At 30.2% G+C, this 12,544-nt stretch overlaps 2 protein-coding genes and 2 non-coding genes across 4 annotated transcripts; 3 read left to right on the top strand and 1 right to left on the bottom strand.

Moving 5' to 3' along the window:
• The first annotated feature begins 731 nt into the window (after positions 1-731).
• On the top strand, positions 732-811 carry TRNAL-UAG (transfer RNA leucine (anticodon UAG)). Its single transcript has one exon. It is a non-coding gene; the product is annotated as a tRNA-Leu (tRNA).
• Positions 812-9,106: 8,295 nt separating this feature from the next.
• TRNAL-UAG (transfer RNA leucine (anticodon UAG)) lies at positions 9,107-9,186 on the top strand. Its single transcript has one exon. It is a non-coding gene; the product is annotated as a tRNA-Leu (tRNA).
• Positions 9,187-9,342: 156 nt separating this feature from the next.
• LOC127793241 (chlorophyll a-b binding protein of LHCII type 1) lies at positions 9,343-10,383 on the bottom strand. The gene has a single exon (XM_052324071.1). The coding sequence runs from the start codon at positions 10,309-10,311 to the stop codon at positions 9,514-9,516; it is 798 nt and encodes a 265-aa protein (XP_052180031.1). The 5' UTR covers positions 10,312-10,383; the 3' UTR covers positions 9,343-9,513.
• Positions 10,384-11,393: 1,010 nt separating this feature from the next.
• Positions 11,394-12,397, top strand: LOC127793242 (chlorophyll a-b binding protein of LHCII type 1-like). Its single transcript, XM_052324073.1, has one exon. The coding sequence runs from the start codon at positions 11,466-11,468 to the stop codon at positions 12,261-12,263; it is 798 nt and encodes a 265-aa protein (XP_052180033.1). The 5' UTR covers positions 11,394-11,465; the 3' UTR covers positions 12,264-12,397.
• The last annotated feature ends 147 nt before the right edge of the window (positions 12,398-12,544 follow it).

Here is a 12,544-nt window from a genome sequence, read left to right as displayed (position 1 = left end):
ATTAACTATTCTTTTTCATATTGATGATATCTCTTTCGTTTTAGGATAAAAATAGAACAATAGATAAATATTTTATTTTGAACAAATTTTCTATCATATATTCATAGTTGCATGTGAAATTTTTATACAAATTAATGTGATTTATTAGAAATTACAAACTTAAAAATATATAACATTCAACTTAAACTAATATCTATACTTCTTTTTGTATTGTTATATGTGTAAGCAAATAATATGTTTTGGTCTCATAAACGCATGTCAATAATTTTTTTTTAAATATTGTTTATATGTATTACCCCAATTTTTAAAAGGAGACAAATTAGAGGAAACAAAAATTCAAGAGGAAATAAGGTTTTTAGAGCTATTAAATATAAATTAGGATAAGTTAAAGATTGAAACAAATTGGAATTTAATTCTAATTCAAAATGGAGATGTGATAAAACACTAATTGGATAATTAAAAATATTCTAGCATATTAAACGCTATTTTATATACACAAAATTTATAAGGATAAAACACCCAAGTAATAATTCTACCAAAAGACAATAATTAATAAAGTCACATCTGACTACATTATATATCAAAATCCCATTCAAGTTCTACAAAAAAAATCTAATTAAAGGAATTAATTTCCAAATATTTAGTCAATATAAGAAAATTAAGAGAGAGAGAGAGAGAGAGAGAGCACAGCGTAACTTTTAGAATTTGAGGTGAGCAACCAGACTCAAGAAGACAGTTTGGCCGAGTGGTCTAAGGCGCCAGATTTAGGCTCTGGTCCGAAAGGGCGTGGGTTCAAATCCCACAGCTGTCAGGTTTCCATGCTTTTTGTTTTTTTCTTATTCCGAATTTAATTGTTTGATCTCATCTCCAAAGAGTCGCTAGGGGGGTGTTTGGCTGCTTGACTGCTTATAAGTTGTGTTGCTGCTGAAATGCTAAATAATTTATTTTATTATCTATTTGTTTAAAATTCAATAGTTTAAATGCTACTTGTTATTTTAATAGCATTTCTAATAAGTTACTTTCAACTTTTCTAAATAACCTATTGGTAGCTTATTTCTTTGACAATTCAATTATAAATTTATCTTCAAACAACTCAATTATTTCCAACATTACTCTCGCATCTCTTTGCCCTTTATTATCGCAGTTTTGTTCATAACTGACTTTCATTATTGCAGCTTCCATCTCCAGTTGTCACTGCCTCCATCCCCGCTTTCTCCATATTCCATCGTTGCCTTCTCCATCATCCGCCTGTTGTCTTCTCCATCTATATATATATTTAACATATATATATATATTTAATATTTATTATATTATTATATTTAATATTTTTATGAATTAAATCTAAATTAATTATAAGGCATTGTATTAATATATTTTTTAATAATTATGTATAATTTATCAATATATAATTATAATAATTTTATCGATTGGATATTAATTTATAATTTATTTTTATTAAAAATTAGTATTTTTATGAATTTTATTTATATTATTCAGCAATATATTCATTTTAGTCTTTTTGTTAAGATTTTATAACTTATCAACTTTTTCAAACAAAATACACAACTATATAAATAATAGCTTAAACCACATTTATCAAAACACGTTATTAACTTAAATTCTAACCAACTTCTAAGATTTACACAAACAGCCTCTTAAGTGTATATTGCAATTAATGTTCAGAGTCCATTCAAAAGAAAATATGAAAGCAAAGCAAAAATATTGAAGAGTATATATATGCTTACAATTATAAGAAATATCTTTCATCTACAACTAATTATGTTTTTTCATATTGATTGATGTCTCTTTTATTTCAAAAAAATAAAAATAAAACAATAGATAAGGATTGCATTTTGAATAAACTTCTATCATATATCAATCGATCTTTGGAAGAGGAAGAAAAAACATACTTTGTGCTCTTCAATGTTGTGATTATATAAGAGAGGGAGAAAAACTCTCAATTGTTTTCACTTGGATAAGTCTGAGTTCTCTTTAAATTGCACCACCTTAATCTTCACAACCAATGGATTATGAATGTATTATAATCATTAATTTAATAGTTAAACAAAATCTTTTATTCAACAAGTTATTTACAAATTCCCTAAATCAAATATATATTATGGTTTTCACGGTTCATAAAAAAATAAAAAATATTTATTGTATAATTAATTTTATCTAAACATGTTTTTATATAATTTTTAGATAATTAATGTAATCCTGCAACTATAAATCAAAAATAACTAAGTAATATAATTTTTCAAAAGAAAATAAGACTTAATGGAATAATCAAAATAATACATTTGGATAATGTAAAATAATTATTACATTAATTTGTGTTTTTGAGAAAGTTCAAAATTTGGTTATGATTGGGTGGTTATGATTCTAAATTAGAACAATTTTGATTACAAAAATAGATAATTGAAGAGTATATATATATATATATTTATAATTAAAGGAAATATCTTTCATTTATAACTAAGTATCATTTTTCATATTGGATGATATCTCTTTAATAAAAATAGAACAAAAGATAAGGATTACATTTTAAACAAACTTTCTATCATATATCAAGAGGAAGAAAAAACATGTTTTATGCTCTCCAATGCTATGATTATATAATGGAGAGGGAGAAAAACTATCGGTTATATTATTTTTCATTTGGATAAACACGAGTTCTCTTCAAATTGCACCACCTTAATCTTCTCGATCGATGGATTATGAATGCGTTATCATCATTAATTTAAGAGTTAAACAAAATCTTTTATTCAACAAGTTATTTTCAAATCCTCTTAAATCAAATATATATTATGGTTTTCACAATTCATAAAAAAATGAAAAAATCTTTTATTATATAATTAATTAGTTTATCTAAACATGTTTTATGTAATTATTGGATAAGTAATGTAATCCTGTAACTATAAATCAAAATAAATAATTAATAAATAAACAAATTTGTCAAAAGAAAATAAGAGTTAATACAATAATCAAAGTAATATATTTGGATAATGTAAATTAATTATTAGATAATTTGTGTTTTAGAAGAAGTTCAAAATTTAGGGAAGTTTTAAGGTTGGGTGGTTATAATTCTAAATTTGAATTACTTCGATTATAAAAATAGATAATTGAAGAGTATATATATGTATATGTATATGTATATGTATATGTTTGTGTGTGTGTTTACAATTATAGCAAATATCTTTCTTCTACAACTAAATATCTTTTATCATATTGGATGATAGCCTTTTCGTTTTAGGATAAAAATAGAACAATATATAGATAAGGATTGCACTTTAAACAAACTTTCTATCATATATGGATCTTTGGAAGAGAAAGAAAAAGTATGTTTTATGCTCTCCAATTCTTTGATTATATAGTGGAAAGGGAGAAAAATTCTCAATTATTTTCATTTGGATAAGCCCGAATTCTTTTCAAATTGCACCACCTTAATCTTCTCAACGATAGATTATGAATGTGTTATCATTATTAATTTAAGAGTTAAACAAAATCTCTTATTCAACAAGTTATTTTCAAATCCTCTTAAACCAAATATGCATTATGGTTTTCACATTTCATAAAAAAATAAAAAAAAAATTATTATATAAGTAATTAATTTATCTAAACATGTTTTTATATAATTATTGAATAATTAATGTAATCCTGCAATAATAAATCAAAATAAGTAATTAATTAATAAAGGAATTTTTTTTAAAAAAAATAAGAGTTAATAGAATAATCAAAGTAATATATTTGGATAATGTAAATTAATTATTAGATTAATTTTTGTTTTAGAAAAAAGTTCAAAATTTGGGGAAGTTTTTATATTGGGTGGTTATAATTCTAAATTATAACTATTTTGATTAGAAAAATAGATAATTGAAGAGTATATGTGTGTATATATATGTGCTTAATTACAATTATACGAAATATTTTTCATCTACAAGTGACTATCCTTTTTTATATTGAATGATATTTCTTTCGTTTTAGAATAAAATAGATAAATATTGCATTTTGAACAAACTTTATATCATATATCGATCTTTGAAAGAGGAAGAAAAATCACGTTTTCTGTTCTCCAAAATTGTGATTATATAGTAGAGAGAGAAAAAAACATTCGGTTGTTTTCATTTGAATAAGCTTGAGTTCTCTTCAAATTGTATTACCTTAATCTTCTCAATTGATGAATTATGAATGTATTATCATCATTAATTTAACAGTTAAAATAAAATCTTTTATTCAACAAGTTATTTAGAAATTCTCTTAAATCAAACATATATTATGGTTTTCACAGTTCATAGAAAAATGAAAAATCTTTGATTACATAATTAATTAGTTTATCTAAACATGTTTTTATATAATTATTGGATAATTAATGTAACCCTACAACTATAAATCAAAATAACTAATTAATAAAAAAAAAATTCAAAAGAAAATAAGATTTAATAGAATAATCAAAGTAATACATTCGGATAAAGTAAATTAATTTTTAGATAATTTGTGTTTTAGAGGAATTTCAAAATTTAGGGAAGTTTTAAGATTGGGTGGTTATAATTCTAAATTAGAACTACCTTGATTACAAAAATAGATAATTGAAGAGTATATATATATATATATATATATATATATATGTTTGTGTATATGTTTACAATTATAATAAATATCTTTCTTCTACAACTAAATATCTTTTTTCATATTGGATGATATCTCTTTCGTTTTAGAATAAAAATAGAACAATAGATAAAGATTGCATTTTAAACAAATTTTCTATCATATATCTATTGATCTTTGGAAGAGGAAAAAAAAACATTCTTTGTGCTCGTCAATGATGTGATTATATAGTGGAGAGAAATTCTAGGTTATTTTTATTTGGATAATTCTGAGTTCTCTTCAAATTGCACCACTTTAATCTTCTCAACCGATGGATTATGAATGTATTATCATCATTAATTTAAGATTTAAACAAAACCTTTTATTCAACAAATTATTTACAAATCCCTTAAACCAAATATATATTATGGTTTCACAGTTCATAGAAAAATGAAAAATCTTTTATTACATAATCAAGTTTATCTAAACATGTTTTTATATAATTATTGGATAATTAATGTAATCCTGTAATTATAAATCAAAATAATAACTAATTAATAAATGAATTTGTCAAAAGAAAACAAGACTTAATAGAATAATAAAAGTAAATTATTAGAGTAATTTGTGTTTTAGAAAGTTCAAAATTTAGGGAAGTTTTAAGATTGGGTGGTTATATCTAAATTATAATTAACTACTTTGATTACAAAAATAGATAATTGAAGAGTGTGTATATATATATATATGTGTGTGTGTGTGTGTGTATTTACAATTATAGGAAATATTTTTCATCTACAACTAACTGTCCTTTTTCATATTGAATGATATCTCTTTCCTTTCAAGATAAAAATAGATCAATAGATCATAAGGATTGCATTTTGAACAAATTTTTTATCATATATCCATTGATCTTTGGAAGAGAAAGAAAAAATATACTTTGTGCTCTCCAATGCTGTAGAGGGAGAAAAACTCTCTATTGTTTTAAATTGAATAAGTTTGAGTTTTCTTAAGTTGCACTACCTTAATCTTCTCAATCGATGGATTATGAATGTATTATCATCATTAATTTAACAGTTAAACAAAATCTTTTATTCAACAAGTTATTTACAAATCCCCTTAAATCAAATATATATTATGATTTTCATAGTTAATAAAAAAATAAAAAATCTTTTATTGTATAATTAATTTTATTTAAACATGAATTATATAATTATTGGATAATTAATGTAATCCTACAACTATAAATAAAAAATAACTAAGTAATAGAATTTGTCAAAAGAAAATAAGAGTTAATGGAATAATCAAAATAATACATTTGGATAATGTAAAATAATTATTACATTAATTTTTGTTTTAGAGAAAGTTCAAATTTTGGTTATGATTGGGTGGTTATGATTCTAAATTAGAACTACTTTGATTTCAAAAATAGATAATTGAAGAGTATATATATATTTACAATTATATGAAATATCTTTCATCTATAACTAATTAGTATCATTTTTCATATTGGAGGATATCTTTTTAATAAAAATAGAACAATTAATAGATGAGGAATATATTTTAAACAAACTTTCTATCATATATCGAGAGAAAGAAAAAACATGCTTTGTGCTCTCCAATGTTGTGATTATAGAGCGGAGTGGGAGAAAAACTCTTGATTGTTTTCGTTTGGATAATTAAGCTCCAGTTCATTTCAAATTGCACCGCCATTTTTTCGATCAATGGATTATGAATGTGTTATCATCATTAATTTAAGAGTTAAATAAAATCTTTTATTCAACAAGTTATTTTCAAATCCTCTTAAATCAAATATATATTATGGTTTTTACAGTTCATAAAAAAATCTTTTATTATATAATTAATTAGTATATCCAAACATGTTTTTATATAATTATTGGATAATTAATGTAATCCTGCAACTATAAATCAAAATAACTAATTAATTAATAAACGAATTTCTCAAAAGAAAATAAGAGTTAATAGAATAATCAAAGTAATACATTTGGATAATGTAAATTAATTATTAGGTTAATTTGTGTTTTAGAAAAAGTTCAAAATTTGAGAAAGTTTTAAGATTGGGTGGTTATAATTCTAAATTAGAGCTACTTTGATTACAAAAATAGATAATTGAAGAGCGCCCCCCCCCCCCCCCCCCCCCACACACACACAGATATATATATGTTTATAATTATAGGAAATATTTTTCATCTACAACTAACTGTTTTTTTTCATATTAAATGATATCTCTTTTTCAGGATAAAAACAGAATAATAGATAAAGATTTCATTTTAAACAAACTTTCTATCATATATCGATCCATCGGTTTCATGTGAAATTTTTATACAAATTAATGTGATTTATTAGAAATTACAAACTTAAAAATAACATTGAACTTGATGATTTTAAAACTAATATCTATACTTCTTTTTATATTATTATGTAAGCAAACAATATGTTTTGGTGTCATAAAGTCATGTCAATAAAATATTTTTTTAAAATATGTTGAGAAATTTGTATTTTGATTTATTGAGAAAATATTTTTAATGATTAAATATATTATTAATAAATTTGATTTATTGATGATTTTCAAAATATTTTATTTTTTTAAATTGAAAATTTTCATATTTATATATCTTTTTTAAAATAGTTGAGTATATTTTTTGTATTAGTTAAGTATGTTATAGAATTTATGAGAAAATCTTTATGAAAATCGACCAAGTATGAATTTTTTTTTGATATAATCAATCAAGTATTATTCAACATTCTTTCAAAAACAATCGAGTATGTGACTTAATCAAATCGACTATCATAAGTTCCTACTTGGGTGAACCAGAAAAGTTTGGGTAGAGCCAGATCTAAGTGTTGGCTGGGTGAGTATATTATGCAAAGTTCTGTTATCTTAAGGCTAATTAAATTGAATATGGTGCTTTTGAAATCAAGTAAAGATATTTTATCACTCAAGTGAGCTTTTTCTAAATAATTGAGTATCCCTAAAACTATATAATTTGAGCATTTTTTTACTCTAGTGAAGCTTATATTTTTAATCGACTTAGGTATTTTATAAATTGAGTAAATATATGGAGATAGATTGGTTTCTAGTTAAGTCTTTGGACCTAAAACAATTGAATAACAAGTGTTAGTACTCGAGTGAAGTTTTATGTTAATCGAGTAATCTTAACCTTGTAGTTGAGTGAGTAATGTAAAGTCTCTGTGGCTTCTGTATTAGTCAAGTAATGACTTGGTCATACTCATGTAAACTTGTCAGATAATCGATTACATGAAAAGTTCAATCGAGTAAAACGCTATATTAGTCGAGTAAACTCATATATTAATCGAGTAACTATTATCAAATTTCGAAAAATATAGTCATTGTACGCATTATAAATACTTGTTAGTTTCAACTTTTTAGATCATTTAATGCATTTTAAATAATATGAATGTTCTTTTATGAATTAATATATGTTATTTAGTGCTTATAGAGACAAAAAAATGACAGTTATAAGACAATTGAAACATTCTAATTGTCACTTATCATGTCAGCTAACATTCAATATAAAAAATCTATAAATATGAGATGAAACTACTTGAAGAATAATAGAAGAATTGAATATAAAACTCTAGAGCTATCTCCAAAAGCTTTCAGGGATCTTATTTAAATTCTCTTGCTTATCACAATGTTATTTCAAAATTCTTTTATGAAATTTCTAAGAGAATGTTCTTTATTCAAAATTTTATAACTCTCTTATTCAAGAAAAAAGACTTAGTACTTATTATTTCATTGCATTTTTTTTTTTTGAGAAATCCTTTCATGTTATTTGTGAAATTTGTAAAAGTTTACGTCTGATATTTTGAAAGGCAGTGTATCGGTTTTGGTTGAGCTAAGTATCAAAAGCCAAGTGTGATAAATTATGCTTGATTCTTGAAAAACAATGGTTAGCTGAGCCTATTTGTAAAAAAACAACTATAAAGCTTTGTATTTAAGTCTGTAAAAACTACAAGATAATATAATACACTTTGTGTGTATTTACAAAATCCTTAATTGTGAACTAAGATAGTTGACTAAGCAATTGAAACTGAATCACTTTACATCTTATGTTATGCACTTGTTCTTTCCTTCACTGCATTCTTTTTTCAATTCTTTTTATTTAAATTTAAATTTTAAAAAGAGTAAAAAAGGTTAATTCATCCTTTTTTTTAAACTAATATTTTTATCAAAATACTATTTATATGTAACAGTCGAATTTTTAAAAGTAGGAAACCAAAATTCAAGAGGAAGTAAGGTTTCTAGAGCTATTATATATAACTAATTAAGATAAATTAAAGTTTGAAACAAATTGGAATTTAATTAAAGGAATTAATTTCCAAATATTTTGTCAATATAAGAAAATTAAGAGAAGGGCAGATCTCAGAGAGAGAGAGAGAGAGAGAGAGAGAGAGAGAGAGAGAGAGAGAGAGAGAGAGAGAGAGAGAGAGAGAGAGCACCTCTTAATATTTAGAATGTAAGGTGAGCTGACATAGTCAAGCGGACAGTTTGGCCGAGTGGTCTAAGGCGCCAGATTTAGGCTCTGGTCCGAAAGGGCGTGGGTTCAAATCCCACAGCTGTCAAGTTCACAATCTTTTATATTTTTTTTTTCTTTATTCCGAATTTAATTGTTTGATCTCATCTCCAAAGGGTCACTTAGATGTATTATGAAAGCAAAGGGCCATTAATGTTCAGAGTTCATTTAAAAGAAAAGAAAATATGAAAGCAAGGCAAGAATATTGAAGACGACAACGTCTGGTCTGGTCAACACAGAACTGAATTCAAGTTTTCTGCATCAAATGCAAACCATTTTACATATCCAACACACACTCAAATGATCAGAGAAAAGTAGAAAATCTCTTCATTGGCTTACAACACAAACTTTCCCAATTTATTTATAAAAATAATATTCACTTTCCGGGAACAAAGTTGGTGGCATAAGCCCAGGCGTTGTTGTTAACGGGGTCCGCAAGGTGGTCGGCGAGGTTCTCCAATGGACCCTTTCCGGTTACAATGGCCTGAACAAAGAATCCGAACATCGAGAACATGGCAAGCCTGCCGTTCTTGATCTCCTTCACCTTCAGCTCTGCGAAGGCCTCTGGGTCATCTGCCAGACCCAACGGGTCGAAGCTGCCACCGGGGTAGAGCGGGTCGGTGACCTCCCCGAGCGGGCCGCCGGCCACCCGGTAGCCCTCGACGGCGCCCATGAGGATGACCTGGCAAGCCCAGATGGCGAGGATGCTCTGGGCGTGGATCAAGCTTGGGTTGCCCAGGTAGTCGAGCCCGCCCTCGCTGAAGATCTGGGCGCCGGCCTTGAACCAGACGGCCTCACCGAACTTGACGCCGTTCCTGGAGAGGAGCTCCGGGAAGACGCAGCCGAGGGCTCCGAGCATGGCCCACCGGCAGTGGATCACCTCGAGCTCGCGGTTCTTGGCGAAGGTTTCCGGGTCGGCTGAGAGCCCGGCAGTGTCCCATCCGTAGTCGCCGGGGAACTCGCCGGTGAGGTAGGACGGGGGCTCGCCGGAGAATGGGCCCAAGTACTTGACACGGTCTGGGCCGTACCAGGGGCTGCCAGAGGGGACCGGCTTGGGGCCGGGCCTCCTCATGGTGACTCTTCCGACTCCGAGAAGCTCTGGAGCAGACGGAGAGAGTTTCACCGCCTTTCCGGCGAAGGATGGTGAGGAGAGTGCCATTGTAGAGGCAGCCATTATTGAGAAGAGCAATGAAATCTACCGAAAGGAAATCAGAGCTGGAGATGGGTGTTTGTGGCTTAAGTTTCATAGGCTGTCCATGTATATATGCATGCTTGTTCGAAGATAACTTGGATGGCCAAAGGATTCATTTATCTTTAGATATCTCTATCTTAGTTGCTATTGGTTGTTGACATCTTGGGACCTTCAAACTGCATGGCCATTTGGCAGCCATGGATTTTTCATATACGCAAGATCGAATGCGCTATGTTCCAAGTTATTTCCATGCGCCAATCAAAATTTGCCACTCGTAACATTAGATTTTTTTATATATTATCTTCGTGGAGAAAATACACCATGTAGCCAATTTTGATATAAATAAATATATGTATAATTGAAAAAAGTAATAATAATTCTTCGTAAATATTTTGTTATTAATATATATATATATATATATATATATACTACGTGACATATGCTACCTTAATTCGCAAATGTTCTGTAACTGCTGAAAATGAGTTAAAATGATGTTATGGGTGAATATATAATCAGAAAATGTTTAAGAAAAATTGATCACCAAAGGCCCTGAGTTGAAGCTTTTCCTGAGTTTGAGTGACATCACATGGGAGCTAAGCTTCTTTGTATTATGTGGGCATAGCTAATGAACTTACTAGTTCATTTGCACTTCTAGAATAGCTCAGTTAGCTGCTACGTACGATTAGGATCGTCCACAAGAAAATTTAACTGTTTTAGAGAAACCATCCTTGTAGCATCAAATTAGAAAATTTTTGCACATCATGCCCCATGTATCATGGAATTTTGTAGGTACTGATCATGTAAGCCTCCCTAATGACATATTATATAAGTACAATTAAATATAATTCTCTAATCTCTTAAATTTTCATTTAGGATAGTGATTGAAGCAATGAGATCTAGCAAAAGCAAGTAAAAGATCCTGGGAGTTGGTGGAGTAGAATGTGCCAAGTGGAGATAGGCAAGCAAGTAACATAATCTTAGATACCCAATGAAATAGGAGAGAAAGATATTCCAAGATAAGGAGAAGCTTTTCTCTCTTCTCAAACTCCTTATAAAAAAGGCCCACCTATCTCATCAGCCTCCAGCCGACAGCAGGTGCAAACAGAGTGAGCTTCCCTTTTTCTTGCCCGTCAACCATGGCTGCCTCTACAATGGCACTCTCCTCACCATCCTTCGCCGGAAAGGCGGTGAAACTCTCTCCGTCTGCTCCAGAGCTTTTCGGAGTCGGAAGAGTCACCATGAGGAGGCCTGGCCCCAAGCCGGTCCCCTCTGGCAGCCCCTGGTACGGCCCAGACCGCGTCAAGTACTTGGGCCCATTCTCCGGCGAGCCCCCGTCCTACCTCACTGGCGAGTTCCCCGGCGACTACGGATGGGACACTGCCGGGCTCTCAGCCGACCCGGAAACCTTCGCCAAGAACCGCGAGCTCGAGGTGATCCACTGCCGGTGGGCCATGCTCGGAGCCCTCGGCTGCGTCTTCCCGGAGCTCCTCTCCAGGAACGGCGTCAAGTTCGGTGAGGCCGTCTGGTTCAAGGCCGGCGCCCAGATCTTCAGCGAGGGCGGGCTCGACTACCTGGGCAACCCAAGCTTGATCCACGCCCAGAGCATCCTCGCCATCTGGGCTTGCCAGGTCATCCTCATGGGCGCCGTCGAGGGCTACCGGGTGGCCGGCGGCCCGCTCGGGGAGGTCACCGACCCGCTCTACCCCGGTGGCAGCTTCGACCCGTTGGGTCTGGCAGATGACCCAGAGGCCTTCGCAGAGCTGAAGGTGAAGGAGATCAAGAACGGCAGGCTTGCCATGTTCTCGATGTTCGGATTCTTTGTTCAGGCCATTGTAACCGGAAAGGGTCCATTGGAGAACCTCGCCGACCACCTTGCTGACCCCGTTAACAACAACGCCTGGGCTTATGCCACCAACTTCGTTCCCGGAAAGTGAGATGTTGAAGAAATTAATTAATGAGGGAAAATGGGTCAAATACTGTTTGCTGATCGATCATGTAAAATTGTTAAATGGGTGTGTTGTGGTGTGGATCAATGAATATCATTAACGAATATTTTGTGATTTGTGAACTCTCTTCTCCTCTCTTTACGTTTAATAAATGAGAATTTTTAAAGAAATGGAAGAAAAGAAATTAAATCATGGGATCATGAGTTAAATCAATTGAAAATAATTAAATATCTACCCAAAATATGCTTATTTTATAATTATCTTGAATA

This window comes from Diospyros lotus, unplaced genomic scaffold (genome assembly GCF_014633365.1).
Source record: "Diospyros lotus cultivar Yz01 unplaced genomic scaffold, ASM1463336v1 superscaf1, whole genome shotgun sequence".
NCBI classification, from domain to species: domain Eukaryota; kingdom Viridiplantae; phylum Streptophyta; class Magnoliopsida; order Ericales; family Ebenaceae; genus Diospyros; species Diospyros lotus.
Note: the sequence above shows the minus strand (reverse complement) of the source record. Positions and strands in the feature narration are given on the sequence as shown.

What these genes read in the sequence shown, in the direction of transcription:
- LOC127793241 (XM_052324071.1), bottom strand. Translation starts at nt 10,311, where the DNA reads ATGGCTGCCTCTACAATGGCACTCTCCTCACCATCCTTCGCCGGAAAG.
- LOC127793242 (XM_052324073.1), top strand. Translation starts at nt 11,466, where the DNA reads ATGGCTGCCTCTACAATGGCACTCTCCTCACCATCCTTCGCCGGAAAG.